Genomic DNA, 27,731 nt, shown 5'->3' with positions numbered 1-27,731 from the left:
TACAATGCTTCTCATTGTCACAGATACACAGACAACAAGCAGTCAAATCCCAGAACGCAGCAGAGTTGCCTACCACTAAGTACTGGAAGATACTCTGCAAGCTGTGGTCTGAGAACAAAAGCACACACTCTCCGTCAAAAGGAATCCTCTCCATAAATACGAGCAACATCTAATACCTAAGCATGAAAAAGTTTCTAGTAATTTCTTTCATGGAGGAAGCTTACATCATTTAAGTGAGCAATAACAAGGAATTGCTTGAATATGCTTGACCATAACTTAAGAACACACTTCACTGCTTCACATTAGCAATCAAATGCTTTAACAGTAAAATCAACAGAAATATCAAAATAGCCTCTCACCTGTTCCTCTTTTCAGAACCACTATTCGCACAATTTTAATGATAGTTTTATTCTGCTTTATATAAAAGTCATATAAGGCTTTTCATTGATTCATAAAGTCATCTCTGTATAATTTAATACTTTCTACTAAAAAGACATATCAAATCCCCCCATAGGTGTCTGTTGTAGTCAGCTAAATTAAAAGAGAACGCAAATACTTTATCTGTTTAAGAAGTTAAAAATGTATCAAAACATATCGCTGTGTCTACACTGTTTGTTACCTCTAGTGAAAACACAATTTACTTTTCTTTTTGCAAATGTCTAGAGGATAACACAACATCACAGGCAGAACACTTCAAACACTAAATCAACATTCCTGTGAAACTCCATTTGGTCTTTGTTCACAGGAATTCCTCCAGACACACACATTTTTAATAGCAATGGTTATATCCAGATTCTCTTGTCAGACCTGTGATGTTCTTGGACAGCATCCTTTATGTACACAATTAAAATACCAGGAATAACAACTTATGAGCAATTAAAAGAAGCTGGAGGAGGGAAAAACATTTGCCTTTATAAACAAGAAATTAACTTGGGTGTCAAAGCCAGAAGCCAGAACTTTTGAGAAAGTCCCAGTACAGCGAGCCAACTGTCATGACTACCAGGGAAAAATGCAAGCTAATCATCAGCACTGATAATTTTTTTTCATTTGTTTTCTTCCTTACACAAGATTAAAACTCTCATGAAATTAAAGGAGAGAAAAATAACATGAGGTGGAGATGTACCCACTGTTACGTTTAACAAAACTATACCATTCTTCAAGGACTAAGATCTTCCCTAAAAGCATTTCTTCCCTTTGTTAAAAAAGGTGTAAAGTGCTATTTAATATAAAGTAATAAACGATGCATACAGAATGAAACTTTCAGAAGCCCAGATGCCAATATAGCTTTGTTCTCTCAGAACTGTAATAAATACTGAGCATCTTTTGAAGGAAGTTATATAAACATCCAAATATCTGTACATACATTTCCCATGCATTTATTCAGATAAAGAAATGACTGTTATGAGGTTTAAAAGTAAAAATGCAAAACTACAGTACAAACAAGTGTATATAAAAGTTTTTCTTAATAACACAAATGATCATGCAAATCAAGATTAGATGCAGTACTTACAGAGATTTTAGTGAAGCAAGATGATCAAATGTTCCCTGTGTAAGTGTAGAAAACAGATTTCCAGAAAGATTCCTAAGAAATAAAAGTATCATGATTTGAACTCATCATGCTCAAGCAACTGACATTTGAAATAAAAAAAAAAAAAAATCCCTCTTGCAGATAACATTATTTTAAAACCTACAAGATACCATTATGACACACTGTCATAGGTCACAAGACTGTAAGAATAATAATCAGGTCTGATAGCCTAGCAGAAATCCCAAAGCTCCCCAGCACTTCTTTTTTAGCTGAATAATTTTAAGATTGGGAACAAGGATTGAAAGCAAATACTTTATTTTTATTTAAAGCAACAAAACAAGCACATGTTGAGCATACATTTCAAGAAGTTTAACTTCGTTGTTCAAAGGGAATTTATTTGTTGCTATTAACATGCTGTAAGAAGCATGTTTGATCTAGCAGAATATTTTTAAAAAATATTATACATCCCACTTTCTCCCTATCAGTGAAAGCACTGCGTAAAAAAACAAACAACCAAGGCAAAGAAACATTCCATAATCTTACATGTTATTTTCTTGAAGTAAAGAACTACAAAACATGCAAGAAAGCCAGCAAAACACAACCATACTGAAGCCATGGTAGAAGGCACAGATATTAAAAGATTCTGTAAACCTGAAATATTTTTCTAGGGAAAATATTTTGTACAGTCTGCTACTCTCCCCCCCTCTTACCCCCCTCCCATACCTTCTAAAAAACTGGAAAATGGTTGCAAAGCAGACAGAGCACCGAGTAGTATGGTTTTGGTTGTCACCACCACACCCCCCACCCCACCCTGGTTTTTTTTTTAAGCTTCCTACTGAGTAACAAGCCACAATCACAGTCGCACTACGTCTCTTTCAAGCACACACTTAAAACATACTACTCCCATTGAAACAAAGAACATTAACTAAAGTTAACTAAAGTTAACTAAGACTAAAACTTAAGAAGTTAAATTATATACAACAAAATTGTACTTACAATCTAATAAGATTTACAAGTCCTCTAAATATATCTGCATTCAGGCAGCCTATTCTGTTATTAGTTAAGTCTCTATAAAAAGAAAAAAGCAAAAATTGGAATAAACTGTTTTATTTCCAAATGACGTACAGTCTGCAAACAGAAATATTTGAACTAAAATTCATGAGTAACAGATTGCACCATATATACATTTAGTCTTTTACAGCAAAACACAAAAGGTATTGCTATATGGGTATAGACACATGCACATACAGTCCTATTCCATTTCTAAAGTAATAATGGTTTGCCCCTATACAGTTCAATGAGCCTAGCCTGACCAGTAAGTCCCCTTAGAACAGGCTTGGCTTACATCTCTACAAAGTAAATATTCGTATTTGTACAGTATGTTCATCACATGTGCTACATCACTTAATTTTTTGACCTGCCAGAGACCTATTCTAGTGCATTTATTGTACATGAATAGGACCACTTCTATATTTATACTTACATAAATATTTAAATATTATATACTTTACAATGTAGGTCTTAAATTGAATTGCCAAAAATTCTTAAAGGAATAAAGATTAAGCTTGCAAGTAGTAATTGTCCATTAACTGGTTCTTCAGCTTTATTTTTAAGGTTTTTCAAAAGTGCAATTACCAACAAAATTTCTTTTAAGAGAGCCAGATCATCTGATCAGTGACAAATAAACATATATACTACAAAAATTGAAGAAGGAAAGCTGTATGCTGACTAAAGGCTGGGGAGAGTGGGGCGGGGGGGAGGGTGGCAGTGAAATCACTAAGACTTAAAAGCTGTCCCAGATAGTCCAAAAATCTGAAGAGCTTTTTAAAAAAATAAAAAGGAAAAAAGAAAAAAAGAAAAAAAAGGCCATCATGCTGAGGTCTTGTTTTTCAAGTTTCATCTGGGACAGAATTTTTACAGCCAAGGTATAAATCCCAAAAAATGTGTTAACGGGAATGTTGGCACAACCTTCAATAAAGCAGCATTAACAGCGCTGTAACTTCAGTGTAGTATTAATAGCAAGGGACTGTGTTCTACTATGACCTTTAGGAAAAAAAAAAATCATGAGGAGTTTAACTTTTAACAAAGCAAGACCTGATGGCATCAAAGCTCTGAATGAACATTCACCCAGTGATGTTTCAAGTCACCAAAATACAAAAAGAATAACATAAGAGACTGTCAATAAGAACAAGTGGGACTGCCAAGCCACAAGCAGTGGATGTTCTTCAGTCATAAGACTGAAAGCAGACTTTGTGTTATACATTCATATATGTGTGTGTGTATAAATTTAGACAGCATGTACATATTCAACTTTTAATATGTAATAGTTTTGCTGTCTAAATTTCCAGAACCTAAGACTTACTCCGCTTTCAGGGGGTTTTTGTTTTGTTTAAACTGACTAGCTAGATATACTACTTACAGTCTTTTCAGAGATGAAAGCCCCAGAAAAGCTCCTGGATCTATAGTACTTATAAGGTTGTTCTTAAGGTCCCTGCAGAGAAAAATTAAGACATTATACTTATTGCAAACTATCCCTTAAAACAGATAAACATGTATAAAGATATATTTAACTTGTCTCAACTTGTTTGAAAACTGCCCAAAAAAAACATACAACACATTTCTACTTTCTCTAACATAGTGTCTTTCAAAATTTGAAAATCTATATTTTGACTAGAAAGAGGAATATAAACAGCATGTGTATTCCTTTAAATATTCTATCAGTTCTTATCAGATGAAAGGGTATAGAGTCAAAGATACGTTGCCACAGTGTCCGAGTAGCTTACAACTAACTGTTCAGGGTGTAACATTTGTTCATTACACAGTACAATACTGTTTAGCAGTCTTCTACAGCCTACCCCATTTTAAATACCTCAGTAGTGCCCAACATCTAACAAAAGAAGCAAAACAAGATCCTAAAAATACACCAAAGGCACAACATTGAAAGTTTCCACCAATGTTACTGGCACAAAAGCAAAGCCCTGGCTGAGAATCCTAAATAAAGCTGGTGAAAAAACTCAAGAGCACAAATTTTTAAACCTTCAGTTTCCAGAATAGGAGATTGTAAGGAGAAATGTAAAGTAACCATGTCATTAAACTGCTTTATTAATTTTTACAAGTGATATAGGAGTTTTAACTCCCAACTTGAGATATTTTGCAGATACAGCTTAATTTGAAAGGTCACAGAAAGCATCTGCCAGCATCTACAGTTTTGAACAGACTTTTATCACTGCATGAATGCTAAAATTATTTCTGCCTCCTTATTCATCCAGGATTTTTACTATACTGTTATCTGAAACTTTGCAGGCATTTACTACTACCAGGAAAATTTCTCATTCCTTGGTAATATGGGAACGTTCTGCATTTGAAAAGACAATTAGTAATTTAAATTAAAAGCAATGTTTTAGTAAGCAAGAGTAGAAAAAACATCTCCTAATTCTACCACAACATTAATAATTCTGCCCAAGAGAGAACAGTACAAGAGGATTACATCTACCATCACACAGATATGCATGAGCAAAAATATAAATTCATCCCAAGATTTCACAATAGCATTTCCTGCAGCCAGATTAACAAATCATGGTACAACAGAGTGTGCCATGGCACATGGATCGTGCTTCAATACCATACCTAATAAGCATTTTAAATACTTTAAATACTTTAAATTCACCTTGAAGTACAGTAAATTAATTTTCAATAAAACTATGACATATACACACTTCTCTCAACTTTATTTTCTTGCCCTGTTGGGTGGCAAGGACTGCCAACTACTTCCAAAGCCGTATCAGGAGCCTGAAGAACTCTTTCAGCAGGCTTATAAACCCAGTACCGAGACCATGACAAACCTGAGAATACTAAATGTTAATCACCACTTATTTATTGGGACAGGGAAGAAAAACTATACTTACTGTTCACATTTTACATTTCAGTTTAAAATCACGTAACTCCCACTTAAACTTAAAATCTCACTATGGAAAACACTCAGGGAGAGAAACCTTGACAACATGCCTTGGAAATCCACTAGTCTAGATTACCAGCAATCTTTAATTTAATTACTTAGATTCAAAGCGTACTCCTGATACACCTCTTTCTTAAACCTATTGCTTCAGTGGAAAAAAAAAAAATAGTTTTAAAATTAAATATATATAGCAATATAGTTTTAAAATTAAAAGCCAGAGTTTTACTACTTCCACAACCTGTTTATACATTTTGTCAGATTAGTTGATAAAAACTGACTAGTCTGTTCTTTATGTAATTTTTGGCTTTTTTCCCCTCCCGTTAGTAGGTCTTAATACCAGTTCCAGAAGAATAATTACACAAGAATTAATAAATTCTTTTTAAAAAGAAATGCCAACAATTTTCATGTTTTCATAAAACTCACTCAATGTATATTCTGTATTTTGTAAATAAGACAGCAATGCATTAATGAACCACCATACTAAAGTAATTTTTAAAAAAAAACCCTGAATGCCCCAAGTGTTAGCATTTTCTCGACCTGCAACTATTGCAGCTGGGGAGTCTCTGTCTGGGGGTTTTCCCCCCCTCCCAGTGGCAGTCATTAGTAAGCACTAGCTATATATTCATCTACCAAAAAGTATTAGCAGATAAAAACTGTGAAATATAAGAGATATTTAAAGATCTCAAAATTAACACAGTGCTGATATGTCTGGCAGCTCTTCAGAAACAGTAAAAGATGTTGATACCCAGGCTGGTGCAACTGCCAGCACTCCAGTATCTGGGACAGTTTTAAATGAAGAAATGACAGTTGTGGTTAAGCCAACAGACTGGTAGGATTCTCACATGAAAGGGAGGTGGGGGAGACAATCTCATTAGAAAGTTGTGTTTGGCTTTAAAGTTTTTATTGTTTCTAACACTTTGTACATTTATACAAGCTACTGCTTTTTAGCAACAGGAATTTACTCAGCTGCTGATTTTAATCATTTTTCTTCGGCAAAGCTCAATCAACAGGATATACTTATAGATACTTATTTGTCCAAATAAAAGAAAATCTGTCCAAAAGAAATCCATTACAAGAGGGTTCAGTTAGGGTAATGTTACACCTTCCCCATGTAGTCCAACTTCTGTCTCAAAGCACAACTAAATCAGATCAACTGCCCCGCCGTTATGTCCAGTGAAGTCCCAAAAACCTCAAAGGATGCAGATTTCACCATCTCATCACCCAACTCTGTAAGTGTTTAACCATTCTCATTACGAAGAATTTTCTTATGTCCAACTGGAACAGCCCTTTTTCAAATCCATGATTAAGTGGGCAAATAGCAACTTACCAACAGGCAAAAATATTTTTAAGAGCCTGACAACCACACCTAATGTTATCTTGTTAGGATAAGAAAAATATCTTAATGAAATAATACATAAATGTAACTATGATTTGTCACGTAAAAAAACAAAATCCTTTCATTTCATTAGAATTTATAATGAGATGTTTCAGTAGCCAGTTGTCTATGACTTAAAAGCGCACATATACATACTCAAAAATTACTTCTGTATGAATACATATTACTTATAATTTCCTGCTTTCTGTCTCAGCACAATGAAGATGCCTTAAGTATTACTAAAGCATCCTGCAGGCACAAACAATGCATATATATACGTACTGATGCATATATATTATTTAGCTCTCTCAACTACCATTGAATAAACTATCATTTTTCCCCCTGAACAGAACTTGAAAATGAACGTCAGACAAGAAACGCATTAGCTACCATGGACTCTTACTAAATGAAATGCCTTTCCAAAAAGGAAACGGGGTAAAATGACAAAGAAATTACAAAAATAGGTTAAGCATTACATAAAGTCAGCCTATCCCTCCCACAGCTCTATAGGGTATAGATTTCATGCAGGCAGATCCAATAAGTGATTATGACCGATTAAACAATTTTTATGTTTCCTCATCACTCACTGTGTATGATTTAAATTCTATCCTATACCTAGGCCTTCTCCCTAAAATAAAGCAGGCTCTATTTATTTTGAGTTTTCACCACCAGTGTACCAAATATTTAGGGTACAACCAAAATTGTTGATAACTGAAAGCCCAATACTTTATTGCATGTGGGTCTCAGATGCAGAATTCTGCTTTCAGGTCACCATATTCAAACTGTACGAGGATCAAGTGCTGCTGGAGCTGTTTCACCAGGTTAAAGTAACACTCTCTAGCAAAAGAAAACTGGCTCAAATCTATCACTAATTTCAATGATATTAGAGTAATACAAGAATAGAAAGCAACTGGAGCATCCAGGTTCATAAGGAACCATGAAAGAGAAGACTATAAACACTTCTGAGACTTGGACATTTTCCAAACGGAAATTAAAAAGTTGTTACTAAAAAAAAAATCATCTCTTGACTTTTTGAAAAGTTCTTACATATGCTTTTGACATCCCCTTGCATCTAAAGAAATCAACAGCAACTTGGATCGTTGTGTTCCGCTTACCCTATCACATCACCTATGACATGCACTGATGAACTACAATAGTCAAAATTTCTTGAAGATGTAATACAAAAAAGTTAAAAAAATATATGTGTGCTTGAGACTACCACACTTCTGCAAACGAAACAAAAGCTAGAACCAAGACGAGAAAACCTTTTTATTTCCTTCAAATAATTTCTATACTTGCAACAGTTGAGAATACTCCAGAGCATTCCAATTCACAGCACAGATTTTTCAGCAGAGACTAGAAGCGCATTTCGCTGCCCCTCACCACTCATCTTTCAGAAATTACCTGAGAAGCAGGTGAGGATGGTGAAAATAAATATCTTGTTAGCCTAACATACTCAGTCTTCTCCTGAAAGAGCCACAGATAACAGAGATGGAACTTCCAGAACCAAAACCACAACTAAAGTTAGAGCAGAAAACAACTTCCTGAATATTCATAAAACTGTTTCTCTGCTCAGTAATATTCAAACAAGGAATACTGACACTTTCCCATCACTTTTAAAGACTTAAAAAAAAAAAAAAGAAAATTTCAGGTCCACCACTAGAGAACTCAGGTCCATCTTTTCACATGCTCTGCTGCACTGTCACAAGAATTAAAATCAGAAATTGCTACTGTCTGAAAAAGTATTAGATGCTCTTATTTTTATTTAAGGCATCCATATATCTATAGATTGGTGCTGTAAAAACAGGAGAAAAAAATTAGACTGTCTACAAATAACACTCCCTTCACGCTGCATATTTTCCCTTTTCAAAGGTGTATTAGTATATCCTAAAAATACATCGGTAAGCCCTTGTCATTATTTACAGTTCAATAAATATCAAACCCTGCTTTTGCTATCTAAATATCTTTACCGAATTCCATGCCTGTCTCTTCCTCCTCTCTCCCTCATGTACAATGAAAAACAGTACTTTATAAATACATAAAGTAATCTTCCTTATCCTCACAAAAATCAGGCAGCATTAGCTAGCTTCCAGATGGAAGACAGCAGCTTGCTTCTAAGTTGCTGGACTTTGAATAATGGTATATAAAGTCAAGTATCTACTAGATGAAAAATTATCCGTCACAAATTAGTTGTGCAAGAAGTTACTTCAACATTTAAACTGCAGGAAATTCATAGCAAAACATAGCATTAACAAAGTCAGGGGAGATTAAAATATTTAACATCTTTTTGTACAGACACTTTAATTACTGTTTATGGCAGTAAAAATCTTTGACCTGCTTACTGTTATTCAGCTATTATTTGCATGAATTTTTTCCTATAAGAGTAGATGTAGACGTAGCATCGTCAATTTCCGCTATAATTAACAAACATTTCACCCTCCAGTAAAACAAAACTCTTATTTTGGTAATCCTATCACCCTGTTTACAAAATAATGCATTACCAAATTCTACATTTTCATAAATTAACATAATTATTAAACAGATTTGAAATTCCTACTTGGGGCCAGCATTTTTAATGTACTTCCCCATAGTTTTGGAGCATACAAGCAACAAGTAAAACAAACTCTCCCTTTCAATAGTAACAGTGAAGAATTGTCAGATGAGGATGAGGTCAAACATGTTTCAGCAAAACAATAGCCTAAAGGACAACTGCCAGCTGTAAATACTATATGCCCAAGTTTATCTGAAGAACTGAAAAAATAACAGAAACCATTTAAAAATATGTAAATTTTCATTAAGATGTCCAAGAACTAAACAGGAGAAAACAAGTTTAGTGTGTTAACAAATGAATTATGAAGTTGTGATTCTGTATTTCAGGATTCAAAATACTGGTTAAAATGCAAGTAAAAACAATTATTATGCAGGTACATGTTCCTGACATATTAGTTTATTTTTGAAAGGCTTTGGTTAAATATATATGTATACATCTAAACTCTATCCAAAAACCATTAAGGAGAAAAGGTAAAAATATTTGCTATGAAGTATAACATTACAAGGAATGAACAAACAAGCATTAAATGCATACAGAATCTCTCCCCTGGCAAGCAGCAACATTAAGTCACAATGCTACTGTCTGAATTAACTACTTAAATGCTGACTGAATTTATTTCTTTTATCTCCGTTTCATCTCTAAATTAAAAGCGGGGAAAAGAGCATATCTACAAAGAAAGAAAACACTCATAAGGAAACAAGGGGGAGTATGAGTAGTAATAAAAATAAACAAGAAACTTTCAAAAAAGTGCAATTTTAAAGGCATATAAGTTATTACAGTGAACACTAAGGAACACTTTTACTATTGACCATTTAAGTTTGAAAAATTTTCATTACAAGAGTAGCTTCTGTCCAAGGTCACAAGAGCATTTAAAGCAGAAAAGTTCACTTTTACTGTGGTTAAATAAATTTTTTTTAAAAAAGTCTCGCACACACACAAAAAAAAAGAGATGGTCATTAATGACTACTGTATCATGGTATTTATCCCTTCCTTTATGATGAAGACACCTGACCATTAACAATCATTTGTTGAAGTATTAGCTCCTACACCAGTGCACATAAAGTGTGTTATCTCATTCAGAAGAGACCACTATACTATCTAAAATACTGCTATCCTAGATCACTTTAAATGCTCGAAACATGATGCCTTACTTACCGCTTCCTTTTCCTTTTCATGAAAGAAGATATTAAAATAACCTAAAAACTCCTTACAAATGACAGGAGTTAAATGGAAGGAAGCTGGGTTCTTATAATTTTAAAGAAAATTAAGATTTGGATTCATAGAGCAAATGTAAATGATCATCTCAAACTAATTAGAGTTTCAAGTATTTCCTGTCTGAAAGTTGTAATGAGTTACAACAAATAACAACTGTCAGCAGATGCCTTTATTACCTAGAGCAAGGACGCCAAAATAACATGTGAAGATCTAGAATGCCATCACTGCTGATAACCTTGCTTCTTTGGCACAATGGCTTATTTCTACAATAAAGCTCATCTGGTGGAAGTGTCTGAATTTATTTAGACCAGGTGACCGGGATTGCAGACTTCAAGTTTTAGAGGAAGAATAAAATACTTTTAATCCCCTGAAGCCAAAAGTCCTTTGGAACCCTTCCTAGATGTTGCGAGATGATTATGAAACTGGCTAGTTTCCCAGTCAAATGGCCTAGAAAAATCCTTATCTCTAAAGTTTCTGCTTGCTCCCAGGTAGATCAACCTGCCAATCCTGACCTTCTACCAGCTGGAAAAAAGCTGACTGTAACAGAAGCTACAATGCTTCTTTTTATCCCATAGGTGATACATCATCTGAAAGGGAAAGTGAAAACAGGAAGCAAAAAGTGTCAAAGTTGTTACTCCCCATCAGACTCCCATTTTTCCTCCATACATTCGGTATATACCAAAGTTCTAAAGTAAGCAGCAAAACTTAAAATAAATGTCAACAACAAACTTAAAATGTATCTAGCCTCTAAAAGAGGCTTTAATATATCCACCTCCCCTACAAATATACTTTACAATTGCTTGATAAAGGGCTTGACACTTCATAAGAAATTAAAAAAATAATTTTCTTTATAACATAAATTTTCATATTACGAGACCAACAACAAAGCAAATCCAGTCATCACGGCATTCCAGTGAACTTCCCACTGAAACTGCCGTAATCTCACCCGCAGGTGAGATTATCCCCTTATGCTGTTACATGACATTCATATTCACGAAGGGAATGCTTAACTATGTTAACTCTTCAATCACAAAAAAATGACATCAAAATAAAGTAACACCACATCTTTTAAAAAAGACATTTTGTTCTCAGAATTATTAATGAAACAAACAGTATATCACTTAATTTTTAAAGTGAAAATAGCTTTTTAAGAAGTGCTTACAATCTTTCAAGAAGGTTTAATCCAGAGAAGGAACCATTCTTCAACTCTGTTATTTTATTGTTACTCAGAATCCTGTAAACAAAAACAGACAAGAACAATATATTATAAATTTGATAACAAAATTATTTGCTGAAGCTTACACTTGTGGTGTAAATCTTTTTGTTTAACAGCCTTTATGTCAAACTACAATGCCTAGCTCATTGTCTGAGGTGTATATAACAGCACTGCTTAAATATTATGAAGGAAAAAAAAAAAAGAGGATTTTCTATGTTATGTGCCCTAAGTACCACGCAAGCTTACATAATTAACATATGAAAGAAAGCAAACCCGTATAGGATTATGATAATAAAACACCAGAACTGACATGACAGAAAAACAAAATGTTAAACAACCAATCTACACATTCAACATTCTGTTCTTCTATACCCATTTTGGTTTTCAAAACTACACAGCATATCGCCTGTCTCCCATTTCCTCTGCTGCCACCCTCAGCTACTCGCACACACTCACTTCTCCCATGTTGTGCCACCTTTCCCAGCCATCCTTCACACATTCATCCTTCTCTTCAATGTGATCTTATTAAGACATCTGCAAATAAGATCAACAAGCACTCCTTTACTTCTATCTATCCCTTCTTCTCTTAAAGGACCACACAACCTCAAGTTCCATCTTCCACATGAATAACTGGATCGGGCCCATCTAGCTAAGTACCCCATTCTCCAATCACAGCTGCCTGTAGATGCAAATTATCCTCAGGTCAGGAAATCCCTTGTATAGCTGGATGCTTCCCTAACTTAGAAGGACTTGCTTTCTATACAGCTACATGTTTCTCTGTCACAAAAAAGGACTATTTTCCTTTTGATTCACATAAAATTTTGGCATCCACAACAATCCTTAGGAAAGGTTTTGCAATACAAAGCATAAAGAACGCCTCATCTCATTCATTAGCTTCATTTGATGCTCCCCACTTCTTACACTGAAACGAGCAGAAATCAATCCCTAGCTACCCTCTCTTTACCACATGTAATTACGTAGAAACCTAGATGTCCTCTTGCGAGATGGAAGATTAGTATTCTACTTTCACACAAAAGTCATTTTGTGACGCCTTAATTTCTGAGCTCTCTCCAGCTTTATTATACTCAAAAAATTCTGAGGTAAGACCACCAGAACTGAAATAGTATTCAACACACAGACAAGGCACAAATCTACGTAGTGGGATAATGATGATCTGTTTTGTTTCCTACTGTTATCCTAGCAATTCTGAACATCTGATCTGCCTTTACAACTTGTACGAAGAACTGAAGATTTCTGGTCAGCTCAGTGCCCATCTTCTTATATATGAAGACAGAATTGTCGTCATCCCCAATACAATTTTAATTTTTCTACAATGTGCTGCTTCTGCCATTTTATTGCCCAATTATTAGTTTCATAAACTTCTCCCAAAATTCTTCACTTTACCCTCATCCTTATTACATCAAGCAACTCACCAAACTGTCAACCCCCTACTCACATTGCTTTACAGGTCATTAAGAAATACGTTGTGCGTTACAGGTCTCTAAGACTCCATTCCACTGAGAAGTCTAACCGTTTACTTCCACATCCACTTACTATCCTTCAGCAAGTCAGCTGTTAATGCAATGATTTTCCATTTTAGCCTGACATACTATTTTCATCAAATGCCTTTGACAAGGGACTGAGAGATGCCTTTTGGAAAAGCATCTATGTCTCATTATATCAACTGGATCATCCTTGTAAATATTTTGCTGATTCTGAAGAAGTCCAAAGGTTTCTGGGGAAGAGCTTCCCATTACAGGAGATGTAAATTTTCTAAAGTACATCGCTCTCTCTTTATCCATGTATCCAATATATTTATTATAAATTCCACTGATTTGTTCAACACAAAAATCAGACTTGGAACCATGTAGTTCCCCTAAACTACTGATGTGCTTATAAAAATCAGCATTTGTCATACCTCCAGTCCTCAAAAATAAAGTTCATTCTAAGCAAGACTTCAGACATTCATCATTTGACTTTTTCATCCCTGAGTTCTTCTAAAAGCTTTCCAGTGCACACCATCCTGTCCTGGAAATTTATTTACTCTGTCAGTTTGTTCCACAACTTCTGCTACAGTCACTTCAATTTCAGACAGGTCCTCTATCAAATGCATCCTGCAGATCCAACATGTCCGTGCACTTCTTCACTTACACCAATTATATCTTGAAGCTGGATAACTACTTCCGCACTTGCAACTGCCGCTAGGAGATTTCTTTCCAGTCTACTACATCTTTCAGATATCCTTTACAATAGTCATAAACCAAACACACATACACCCCCCTCTTTCCTCCAATGCATAAAATTTATTATCTAATGACAAGGATTAGTACTTCAAAACACATCATGAATAAGATAAAACTAAAATACAGAAACACCAGTCTATGAAGACAGCGTCATTTTGACACAACCATATATTACGCTAAGTAGTTTTCTTCTCCACGTTTCTCAAAGATTGCCTCAAGCCTCTGTGGTTTAGACAAACACAGGGCAGGCAATTTTTTGTCTCAAAGCTCTGGCTTTGAGTCAATCTCTCTCAATCTCACATACACAGAATCAAGATAGCTGAAAAAAGTATTTGAAAATCTTTCCATTTCCAATCTGACAGACGGAAGGTTTGAAAATTCCTTAAGATAAGATTAAATCAGTCAACCAAAGTAACAGTTCTGATGCTAAAAAGAGGAGATCCTGTTCCTTCTCCTCCCCTTACAGTCATACCATGTATTTCTGCAGCTCATCTCAAGTCATCCCTGGTGCCCACTGCTCTATAAGCAATGAACGTTAAACTACACATTTCCCCAAGGCATCCTCCAAGAGATTAATTTATATGTCAACCACAAAAGCATGATGAACATAGTACGCTACACAGTCCCCGGTGAAGACTGATCACAGGAATGGTGGAAAGGATAAGAAAAAAATACTTAAAAGTATACTGAGAATTTACTGTTTTATGTGCCTATAATGCCTGTAACACCCACTAGAGTGTCAGCTAAGGAAATTTGCTCTTCTGAAAATACAGTTCTAGAGTCAGATACATTAAGCCACCTTACAGGAAGAAAAGAAGGAAAACTGCTCCTTGGCTGCAGTTGTGATAACCTAGGTGATGAAACAAATGAAACACAGTATTTTTTTTAAAAACAGATGTACAGATCAAGGAAGCTCAGGTACTCTTCAGAAATCTACATGTACTTCAAGGAGTCTTTGCATAAAGGAAGGCCCAACGTGTAACAGAAAACCAGAATACACATTTGCAAGACTGCAAGTTTGGCAAATGTAATAATAAATAATAATAATTAAAAAAAAAAATCTACAACTTGGAATGCCTGCAAAACTAGTAAAAATTAACTGAAGCATTAAAATCACACATCCTAAAGTGTTTGAAACTACTTTCACTTCTACTCAAAGAGAAAAAGGTTTCAATCTAGATAGTAAGTAGTATTTGTAGAAATGGTAGGCACGGGATTCATTCTGCAAACCAAATCTATTCAGAGCAAAGCACACCTTTATTTCAACATTCTTCCTGGTTTCAGGAACATATGCAGCAAGAAAAATAATAATATATACAGAAATTAATGAAGGAGCTTATAAAAAACCTCATTAATAGTTAATGCAAACTGAACATAAGGCATAACAGCAGCAGCAAGAAAAAACACAGACGAATTTCAGACTTATGGATAAAATAAGAAGAAAAAACATGAGGTTCAGAAAACATCAAGTCAACAGAAGCAAGCAAACTATGATCTTTGGTAGCACAGAAATAATTTGTATTTTAGTTATAACAGACTTCATCTTAAGATTTATTTATTTTACCTGTACTTTTTCCAGAAAAAGGAGCTATTCAAAATGGAGCAGAAATCACTTCAAAAGTAGCTATAACTGACTGAACTAAATTTAAACTAAATAAAAATTACAGTTCTGTAAAAAAAAAAAAAATTAGTTTTCTGACATTGCCTATAAAATAACAGGCCTAAAGTAGAAGCCTTGAATATCTGTGCACTAGGTAAATTTCTCTCTGGAGTGTGATGTACAAATTATAGTCAGCCTGATTTAGTATTTTCTCTGCAGAAGCTGTTAGTTGCTCAACCATAAAGGTTTAGTACAATAAATGATAGATTTTACAACATTCCATATAACCGAAGACATTTCATCACACTTAAAAATGTTGTAAGTGTAATCTTTAAAAAAAAAGCAGTTTAAAACTTGCTATTAATATATTTAGTCTATACATTATTTAAAGTGTTAAGGGATGTGGCATAAGAAGACAAAACACTATAAACCATTCACCTCAAAATAGACGTTTTACAGTCACTTTCACAATTTCTGTGCATTAATGTACAGTGAAATGATGGACTATTATGTACCACTTAGACACAGAAAATTATTTGTGGTCAATAATAATTCTAAGTTACTAGTTTAAGACCATAGTTTTTCCTAAGATGCAAGTGATTCTGAAAATAGGCAAACTTTTCCATCATTAAGAAGTTTAAAGGGAAAATGGTAAAGAGCTGCAGATCTCCACTCATCCCCATCTTGTTCAACTCTTCTTTAAGAGGTGATTTTGCAACATAAATTATATACCTGGAGATTTCATGAAGGGGCTTCCCTAGCCCAATGTCATTGTTGCTCTGTATGTCTTACAAGCTCCAGATCAGATTTTTTTTTCCCCTTTTAAATGATCAACAATACCTGCTTGGAACAAATGCATTTTGCTTCTCCAACACTTACATAACAGAAAATAAAATGTGGAACTACTGCATGCAAACACACTCACTGCCACGGGAATTAACACAAAAAAACTTGGAAGAAAAGGCAGCTGAAAAGTAGGTTCTAGAAAGCATTATGGACAATGTCTCAAGTCACCTTAAAGCAACATATTTCCCTCTCCTTTGACTGAGCAGAATGGTTGTAGAGACAGAGAGCTGATCTGAAACAACACACCTCAAGATAAAAAATACCAACACCCCCCCCCCCAAAAAAAAAAAAAAAAAAAAAAAAAACAACCAAAAAAAAACAACCCAGCTTTTCACCCATTCCAAGAACATTACTGAAACGTTCCTTTGTTGAATATAGCTTGGATCTGAAAGCCCTATTTCCATTTTGCTCCATAAAATGGCAGAAGAATTTGGCAAAACTCTGCAAAGAAACTCAACTCTGGCTTTAACTTATTGGCAAGAACTTTAGCAATAGATGCCCAGCTGCTAGCATGCAAAACATAATTATGCAGTCAAACACAAAGTCTGTCCTTTGTACTATAAAGAGTTTTAGCAACAGATACTAGAGGTGCTGTAATCATCCTTTTCTTTTAGATACAACGGGGGGTGGGGAGGGGTGTAATTTGATTTGTTTTTACCATTAGAATAAGGTGATAAGCACTAAGTGAAAGAAGTTTTGTTCTATAAAACAATTTTGGCTTGTCAGCTGTAAACTAGACAGGAATTTAGAATGCATCTCCAAACTTCACAAATGAATCCTTTCATAGAATACTATTAAAATACACACACATCCATTAACATGATTACAAAACAGTCAAAATGGCCTCCAAGAAGCCTGTATGAAGACTGGGAGACAGTGTTACTTTTAACTGAATGCTGAAGTAGCTTCCAGAACACCTTTTAAGAGACTCAAATAGAGAGCCAGGAAATAGAAAATAAATCAGATCATTTCATGATGATGGCTGTATACTCTAAGGACTGGGAAAGCGGCCACCAGCAAAAATTGGACTAAAATAACCATCTGTACAACCAAGAAAAATGCTTTCTGCTGAAAGCCATGAACATGCAAAAAGAAATACATTTTTCAAAGTTTATCTTGTAGAAGCTGTGATTTAACAAGGATATAAAACCAATATTTTTCAACAGTTAGTATTTTGCCTTCGACTGCATTACTGGTGTCAAAGGGAAAGAAACCTAAGTAATGGACTGAGCAGAACACGAACAGTACTTGCTTAAACGTAACCCTGAAATAAAAACACTCCACAAGCTATATACAGAGAAAGAACTATGAATCTTTCCAAAGCCCCTAACAAAAGGAGACAGTATTTTCCAATTTAACAAAAACATTATAATTGAGGAAGCTTAGCAATGAAACATTTGCAAAATAGAAGTTTGTAACAGATAAAAGATTTCCTGTGCTATTTCATTATTATGCACATTAAACAATATTAACATTGTAAACTAAAACACTCAGAAGTAATGAAATTACAGAATTAAAACTGCGTCTATTTATATCACTCCATTTTTAACTGGGAACGTGCTAACTTTATATGATGTAATGATGAACCTTTTTTTTTTTTCCCCTTCTACACAATCCCTGCATCGTTCAAGCAATGATGCTCACTTTGTGCACTACTACTCAAGATGGTTTTTTTTTTTTGATATTCAATATGTGGCCACATGTTTTATTTATTGTCTTTCTTTAAGGACAAACCATTCTTTAAGGACAGAAATTCTTTATTTTTAGTGAAATACAGTGCCAATTACTGGAGTACCTCAGTGAATTTTCTATGTAAAAGTACTAAATAAAAATCATCTTAGAAAAAGGACAGAACTGAGGGGCAAAACAGAATGAAAGAATGACTAGCAGCGTTGCTGAAAATGATGCTACTATCAAAAGAAATTCTTATGAAGTTGTGACCGTACCAACCAAACCTCTCTTTCTAGTACTTATCCCAGGTTGGAAAGCCTACCTAAGAGAAAATTAAGAGGACACAGCAACACCCAATTTCTGCCAACACTAACTCTGAGTTGCCGTTTCTAAAGCTAACCAAAAGCCCTGGTAGCCTAACCCTTGCACCCGCTACATTCTGGGAAGCTTCCTCCAAGTTCTCTCCCCCCCACCCTTATCACCTGTAGCCCTTATCATCTGTAGCATCTGCATTAGTTTAAGAGATGATTGACTTTTTCTGTAGCAACCCTTCTGTCTTACTCTCCTCCCTTCTGCTCCCTCTGGAGTTTCCCCCTTCTCATCCACCAGATGTACACATTTTAGGATTCTCACTCACTCGCGGTTTAGTGCAAGTTTACCCTACCCCTCCAACCTCCACAGACATATGCCAGAGAGTAACTTGCTTCACAGGAAATACTGCACACACACGGATACCTAGCCAGACTGTTCTAACTCAAGCTGTTACAGCCAATACATTCTATGTGTCATATCACAGTAGCATTAATTACAGCATACGGTGTCACGCCCAGTCTCACATGTATTTACATTTCCTATCAGGTATATGTGCTCTCTAGAAAGTGCTTTGTCTAGACGCATTAGCAAGCACTTCCTGTCAACTGCTGGCACACAAAAACATTTTCACAGAAGTTGCTATCCTAATCCTACAGAAGTCAACAGTTTTTGGATAGTTTAGCTCCCTGAACTGACTAGGCACGGAGCCAGACAAATGTTAGTAGAGCAGCAAAGGGGTGGGAGGGGTGGGGGTGAGGAACGAACCACCCACACAGCAAGAGACTGGGAGGTGAAGGTACAAACATGCCAGCTCCAGTTCAGGCTACAGTTTTACCAGCAGCTGGATGCGGATGTAACTTTCCGCACTCAGAGCGGGAGATCTACTTTCCCCTGTCCTCATTCCTGATCATCCCTGCGTCAGAAGCAGGAAGAGAGGGTGGAAGGGGACCTCCCTTCTCCAGCACAGAGCTCTAAGGTCAGCCCACTGCAACCCCCAGAAACTTAAATGAGCCCATCAACACACAATTTTGAGAACTGGTTTAAATTCCTGTTAACACCAGAGGCTGTAATCCTAAAACAACAGTTCAAGGTATTAGAATCAGTTGTTTGGGATGTTACAGGATGCTTTCAGAAATCTGAGCATAACTTGCCAACTTTGCCTGATACTAAGTTTCGAGGTAAAACCTATTCTATAACAACATGGGCAACTAACAAGTTCTTGTATCTGACAGAAATAAACCTTTATGTTCAGCTCCTCAGCTGGAAATAGCACATCATGTAGACAATACCAGAAGAGTTTACCCAGACCGTGTTATAGCACTACCACTTCCTCATATGAGCCATCTTCTACTGGCATCCAGTCACTAATCCTGCTTTTACTGATTTTGTGGGCAGCTGCCGAATTTCCAAGAATTCTTGCCCACCTCTCGCTAAGCCAGTTACACTCACCCTTCAGCACCTTATCTGCTCTGCCTTCTTTCCCTCTGAAGTCCTTCTGATTTCCCACCTCCATAACCAACACATCCATTCAAAGAAACCCACCCTCCCATCTCAACCCCTACCCAACTCCCAGTAGTAGTTTCTGCCTTTTAATCCAATCTCCCTGACTTTCTTTACTCCCTATCTAGACCCGAACTTCCCTCCCTCTACCTCAAAGCAGCTTTTTTTCCCTAGATTGAACTGACCTAGCAGAGGACACAGACTGTACTCTTAGACAAAGCACCTGAAGACAGCACAGCCCACAGCTACCTAGAGCTGTAATTCTGGAGACTTGCCTGGATAAATCCTAGAACACAGTGTCCAATGCAGACAGAGTTATGGAATTATAAGCTGCCTATTTCCTAAATGTCTTTAATCAATTTGCATTTATTGTGTTTGGTTTGTTTGGGGTTTGTTTCCCCAAAAAAGCTCTTAGATGGTCTGCCTTGCCAAAAAGGTTAAGTTCCTACTCCAAAAGCGACAACTCCGCAGACCTGCCAAAACTAGCTGACTAGCTTGGACCACACGCACCACCAAGGCAACTGCGCTACTTTGGGACCTAGCAGCTCTGCACCGCAGTGCACTGGCATCCCATTCGCTCTAAGGCAGCTTGGAGATTTGTAGGACAGTACTGTACAGCACCACTGGACATGCCCTGTGTCATTACCAAAGGAGGAGTCACAACACAGTAATGCACATAAACAGTAATTAATGGATATGATCTGTCCCACTGTAGCACTCTAAGGGCAGCAGGACACTGCAGTTTTCACTGCTAAACAGCTGAACAGTGAAATCCAAAGGTGAAAATAAAATTCTCACCTATTTACTGTGTTAAAGACTAAAGATATTTAATAGATTAAGATTTTACAAATTAATATTTAAAATTCATTATCTCACTGCAGAAAGCAAAACTCACAAAACATACTTTATCTTCTCTGAAGTTCTTAAATTTAAAACAATTTATTATTACTAATGAAAAGAAATGCTCAACTGTTTTTAATCTTCACAGATTAACCACTGGTACAAAGAAAGCACTTAAAACTGTATAGATTCAAAAACTATACAGAGAAAAGAAACTATAGAGACTATTATGGTGAAGATGAAGACTAAATAAGGCAGTAATGACAAATCCATGAACCTGCAACATATCTGGCCCATGCAAAGTACATATGGGAACCATTAAATTCTGAAAAATCTAATCTTGCAGCTCCATTCTTGTTTTAAATTACAAAAATAGCCTCTGAAACATGAACAAAGTGCAAGCAAAGAGCAATGAGACAGACACATATAGTTATTCATTCTTCATCACTGCAGCACGAATTCTAGTTCCGTTTCTTTAACTCTTGGCATTAACTTCTAAATTTTAATATTTTGCAGTTTTGCCAAACTGAAACAAAAACAGGAGTATTACTGATCAATAAAGGACAACAATAAAAGAAAAAAGTATTAGTCCTGAAGATGAAAATCTCTCTTCCCGAGGCTAGATACAGCATAATGCATTGAACATTTAATACTCACTGAAGGGCTAATGAACACATAAAGAGCATTGCTTATATGGATATCCTCATGGGAATAAAGGTATTGGGCAACTCCACATTAATATTTGTGGCTCAGAGAATTAAAAATATTAATTTCTCCTCATTACAAAAATTTAAATTTGCTCTCCAGAATTTTGCAGAACTTATTTCTGTCCCTTATTTTTAACTCAGCAGCAATCAATACATAGCTCTCATTCAAAATCTGAACCCCAGGCTTGTAACAACTGCCTACAGTTGTACCTATGGTACGGAAGCCATATTTCTAATTACTTCATGTATTTAATCGAAAGTACAATAATTTCATTGTGAAAGGCACCTAAAACAATTTAAAAATGCTTATATAGACGAATAATCTTTAAAAAAAGTCAGTATGCGTTGACATAATCATTATTGCATGAAGACTAATACCAATTACAACCCACCATGTGTATTAAAGCCATTATTGCAACACTAAAAGAAACAAGAGGACACTATTCAAACTTGACTGGGCATTCCAGTGGATATGTGTTAACAACATAACACAGTGTCTTCCAAAGTTGAGTGTTTATTTATGTAGAACAAAATATTGCTATTTAAAAGAAAACGCTGTTTAAATTGTGACCTCAGAATTTTTCTGCAATACTCAAATATACACAAAAGTGTACACAATCATAAAAGAATACTCTATGTATTCAATACCCCATAGTAATAACCCCACAATAACAAATCAGTGTTGGAATAGGGCATACAGCAAAGCCTGAATCTGATTTTGAACATGGATTGCTATCTTCTCAGCAAGGTAAAAGACATATACAAAATCTGACAGATGTATACTGAATAGGTCTACTAGAATACAAGCCTAACAGAAAATGAACCATCACTAATGATTTTTATAAGTTGGATACCACTGGTAAAAAGGCATGCACAAGTACTTGCAAATTACTAATTTGTGGATACAACAGTTCTCAAGTACTGTCTCTGTACTGCCATGTGTTCATGAGAAAAATGTATTTTGCATAGTCCGTGTATCCACTGACTGAAGAAAATGTCAAGATAAGTTTTAATGGGAGTTATTAGCCCTTTGTGTCTTCAAAAAATGTTATCACTGCCCAAGTTATTAGTACTGAGCACTTACAACAGTCTAAAATAGACTATTTTAACAAAAAAGGGATTAGCTGTCAAGAGTACCTTCAAGTTAATAATGGAAATGTACTTCAAAAGAAGAGGCAAACTACCACAGAAGATATTTACTATGACTACACTTCCTGTTCGTCAATATTTTGGTAAAGGAAACTTTCTTCCAAGCGCGTAATAGAGAAAGGCCCAACTAAGTAAAACAAAGGAAATGAAAACAGTTTAGCAAGGCATCAGATCATGCCTCAAAAAAAGAAAAGAATATTGAAAATCATAGATATAAGTCACTACATAATATCTATTTGCTTTATTTTTAAAACCTGAAGAGTTCTTTTTCTGTAAGAAGGAAAAAAAATCACTCATGTAATTACACATAATTCACATGATTAAAATGTAATCACAATGTAACCAGACATTGTGATACGAGTGACTCCTTGCAATATGAGTGACTTTTTGCTTTGAAACTTTTGGAATTTAGGAATTTATGTTACAAAAGGAAAGGCTGCACAGGTATCTGGAAGGCCAAATGAGTATGCCTTTCAGCTGCTTAATGGATGTAGTTCGACATGATTATATCTAGGAGCTGGACAAAAACATTTTAAGATGTTTCTCAACAGCAACCTAGTTAAGCATATCTTTGAACAGTTCTGAGTACAAATCCAGGCTAATGCTCTGGCTTGTAAATTCTAACACTTGTAGGTGCAAACACTAATACTCATATGTTCCTATCAGGATATGTGCATAAGCAAAGTTGTTTGCACACCAGTAAGGCTCCTGATTCGAAACACAATTCTTTACTAAATATCTAGACTTTTCCTCTGTCTGTTTAGATTCCTGTTCCTATAGAATGACCTATGTATAATGGGTAACTAAAATTCTCAACAAATAACAAGGATTACAACTTCATAGGCTTATCTCCAGGGGGATTACACATTCCCTTCCAAAGAATGAAGTAATGACTACTATCCAACAAGTTATGACATCATCATTTGAGCCTGCATCAAAGAAACACAACAGCAATGGATATCTTATCTCAGACTCCTATTACAAGAGTATAGTGCATTCCTTACTTAAATGTGAATCTTGGCAACAGCTTCAGTATCTACTGAAATACAGAGCATGTCAGACAAAGCACTGAGTTACATTCACCCAGTTGTTATCTTCACACCAAAAGCATCTCATCTGGCTGGTTAAACTACAAAGGTCAAAGCCACCTATGGTGTTCATGTAGATACACCCTTCATTTGCATCCCAATCAGTTATATAAGACTACTAAAAAGTCCCTTCCCTAGCTATAACTAAACTTGAATTCATCTTGGAATTTGACCTAACTGCTCAGTAAAGCACCAGCTAATTCTACCTGGATTCTAAAGGAATCTCAATTTACAGTAGTGCCAGAAATCCTAAACATTACTTATTCTCTCATGGACACACCTTTATGCTTTAATACTCTTCTTCCAGTGTTTGCTTTCCTTCCTCAATCATGAAACAAACTCACTTTGTCTCTTGTCAATTGAAACCGTCAGGATTTTTATTCTGAATTGTAACTAAAGATTCTAAATAATACCTACCTAAATTACTAGGACATTAAAATATTTTGTGGCAAACAAAGGCCAAGGCATTTCGTAAATTAAGTGACCTTGCCCAACTTATCAATATCATTGATAACCACTAACTACAATGGTGTGCAGGAATGAAAGAACCTGGCCAGCATCCTCAGATGCTACTCATTTATCCTAATTTCCACTATTTTTCTTATCTCCTCACTTTTTAGAGATTTTTGTCCTCAAAAATATTTCATTGGGGGAAAAAAAATTGTAAATGCTAAATGCACAGCAGCTGATCTACTGAAAGTCTAGGAGTTTGATCAGTGATAAGGATGGAACCAGGATTTCTAAAATTAATCTCATCACTTCATTTGAGTCATTCCTCACTCACTCAAAAAACAAAAAGTTATATAAAACTACATAGGTCCTTGTATTTAAAATCAGTTTATGCAAAATAAGAGTCAACATAGAAGAAAATTAACTGAATTAAAATGCAGCTAATCTACACAACAGTGATCTATTTTCAGCTACTTATCTCTTCAGTGATCCAATAATCCAAAAAGCTATAATAGAACTAGTACTTATCTTAATAGAAGAATCCCACAAGAATCAAGATTCAAGATAACTCAGGGCAGTTTGACTCTAATCAGACAACCTTCCACTATCCACCAAGTGCAGCAATTCTAAGTATCAGCTTGGGGAAAAAAAAAAAGTCATTTTTGGCAAAAGATTAGATAACAATTAACCCAGCCACTACTAATCAACATGTTAGTGAAATGGCACTTGGCAACACACCCACCCCATACATCACCAAAACTTTCTAACCAGGTTAACATGGATTCAGTAAAAAAAAAAAAAAAAAAAAAAAAAAACACACTTCTCTTGGATATGGAAACTCATGCCTTAAGAGTCAACAAACTTGAAAGATCCTGAACAACAGTTACTGTGTTCACTCTCTTAGAAAAAGTGGGAGCATTGGTTTGATAATCTTTGCCTTTCATTTAAGTAAAATTTCAAAGTGTACGTTCATATTAATTGTATCAACTCAGTTATGATACTTACTACAAATAACAATGAAAAAATCGCATTGTTTCTTGCTATGTCTATTAAAAAGTTTAAAAGGGAAAAATAAATGTTTCGGAAGTTATCATGAACTTCAAAGGCCAGTTAAAACTGAAAGCAACTAATTAGTGTATGTAGATATGCTCTAGATACACTCTAGATAATGAAGGAGTATGAAAATCAAGATGAAAGATGAACCATTCTTCCAAATTCTTCTGTCACTGCAATTATGAACAAAGGTCCATTCACAGCAAGGCTGCTGTGTTTGATATCTGCTTGTCTTTCACAGCAATCAGAGCTGTGACTCCAAGTTTCTTGAACCAAAAGACCCTCACAGTCAACTTCACTGTTATCAACTATACTAACATCTACTTTTATCAAAATTTTAATGGATAATACTATATTTTTAGCAGTTAATCATCTGCAAAGCATTTGAGGCTAACAAAGACTAAAATGGATTTGTCGATCAAACAGCCGCCACCTTCTACTTTTTGCTTTCTTTTCTACTTCAGGAACTTCACATATGAATATTTCTGGTTGCTTCTCACAAGGCATTTAGAAATGCTCTCTGAACCCTTGCAGATTGCCAAGCCCGAACAACTACTTTAGCCTTAATCACCTTTTTTTTGGCTTTCCCTTTTCTCATGGGTCCAGATCCATGCATCTGCTGCTGACTGGGTCCACACCTCACTAAGACTTCCTGAAGGAAGCCCTTCCTTGGTGTTTCAGTGCTGTCAAAGTTCACAAAAGCAGCAGTCAGATTGTTCTTCTCATGACAGAACTATATACATTCTGTGCTTATTAAACTCAGATTATTGGTAGATCATTCAAACCTGTGATTTCCAGTTAAGTAGATAAATATCTTAAGCCAGACCCCATAATTCAGTTTCTTTTCATCAATTTTCTTGCATACTCCTTGGCTGCACTTGAGTCTTCCCACGGTAGCACAGGTACTTTAAGGCTCTCTAAAGAGGGGACAGGGTTCCACTTCTAGGACCATCCACTGATGAAATCCAGTGCTGCTGATGTCTGCCCATGGCTGGGGGATTGGGCTCGATGATCTTTAAAGGTCCCTTCCAACCCAAACCGTTCTATGAACTTTTCTGCTGCAGTGACCAGTTAATGTCATAGGAAGAAGAACAACTTGCAAATCCTTTCCTTACATGTGCACAATCATATTTAAGGAAATAGCAACATATTTCTTACTTTGGAATAAGTTGCACATCCTGTTTGAAACTTGTTATTCAAATGGATGAGCTAGGATTACCTCCACATAAAAAGAGCACGCCTATTGCTACATGGAAGTAAACGGACCCTTTTTTTTTCTCCAAAGAAGCAGCAAAATAAATCCCTTCGGCTGGTTTTATCGCGAGCTGCAACGAACAGGTTGCTCTTTGCTACCGCGAAACTTCAGGCCCACCTAGCCTACCGCACGCTGAGCGGCTCACGCTCCCTATGAGCGCTCGGGTGTTAAAACTACCTCAAGAAGAAGGAGTAAGGCGAGGGGTGCGGGGATGCCGCTCCGCGGGGCGTGCGGCGGCGCGGAGGGCTGCGCGGGGCGGTCCCGCCCCGCGCAGCCCTCCGCGCCGCCGCCCGCCCCCGCCAGTGAGTAACGGGATGCCTCCCACCCCCCTTTAAAAATCACCATCCCGGGAAGTTATGGGAAAACATGAAAAGCACAGCCAAAAAAAAAATCCGCTCCTGGGCTTTCCCCAGTAGCAGACGGGGTCAAGCGCGCTCCCCCCCCCCCCCCCCCCCCCCCGCTGACCCCATTTTACCTCAGGCCGGCGCTCCCTCCCCCCTCCACGTCGCACCAAGACACCCCCCCCACCGGGGACGGTACTCACAGGGTGACCGTCCGGTTAGGCAGCACCTCGGGAGGCAGGACCTGAGCGAGCTCCAGGTTGCTGCAAACTACCTTCACCTCCACCGGGCCGCCGGCCGCCGCCGCTTTGCCGGCGCTCTTGGGGCGACCGTCGTACTTACAGCCCGGGGGCAGCGCGGCGCCGCCGCCCCCCAGCGCCGTCAGGAGCAGGAGCGCGGGCAGGAGCCCCGCCGGGCGACGACGGCGGCGGCGCGGTGGGCGGCAGAGAGCGCGGCGGCCCGGGGGCAGCATGGCGGGGCTGTGCAGGGCCCCGCTCCGCTCCTCCCGCAGGCGGCGGGGACGGACGGGATCGGCCGGGCCGGGCGGGAAAGGAGCGAGCAGAGGGAGCCCGCGGTTCGCCCTGGCCTAGCTCCGCGGGGGCGGCGCCAAGCGCGGCCGCAGGGCTGCCGCCATGTGGTGCCGCGGGGGCGGCGGGCTGCGAGCGGGCAGGAGCCGCGGCCGCTACTGGCGCCCTCGTCTTTGTGTCGGGGCCGGGCGGGCTCCGCGCAGCGGCAGCAGCGCCGCCTTCCGCCGGTGCCGGAGCCCCGCGGCCGCGAGCGCGCCCGACGGGCCTCGGCCCCTCTGCGCAAGCGCCGCGGTGGCGACGGCCGCCCCC

The 27,731-nt window shown here is 37.1% G+C and overlaps 1 protein-coding gene across 1 annotated transcript in view; it reads right to left on the bottom strand.

The window, feature by feature from the left end:
• Positions 1-27,367, bottom strand: part of ADGRA3 (adhesion G protein-coupled receptor A3) — a gene marked incomplete at its 5' end in the record, with an annotated part of 59,725 nt that extends 32,358 nt beyond the window's left edge. The window contains 5 exons of the mRNA XM_082314780.1: positions 1,511-1,582; positions 2,525-2,596; positions 3,948-4,019; positions 11,787-11,858; positions 27,099-27,367. Of these exons, the coding sequence (XP_082170906.1) occupies positions 1,511-1,582; positions 2,525-2,596; positions 3,948-4,019; positions 11,787-11,858; positions 27,099-27,367 (557 nt within the window). The remainder of the gene's footprint in view (positions 1-1,510; positions 1,583-2,524; positions 2,597-3,947; positions 4,020-11,786; positions 11,859-27,098) is intronic.
• Positions 27,368-27,731: the final 364 nt, after the last annotated feature.

The sequence above is a fragment of the Platalea leucorodia genome (assembly GCF_965183815.1).
Source record: "Platalea leucorodia genome assembly, chromosome: 6".
NCBI lineage: Eukaryota > Metazoa > Chordata > Aves > Pelecaniformes > Threskiornithidae > Platalea > Platalea leucorodia.
The sequence above is the reverse complement of the archived record's forward strand: the minus strand, read 5'-3'. Positions and strand labels throughout refer to the sequence as shown.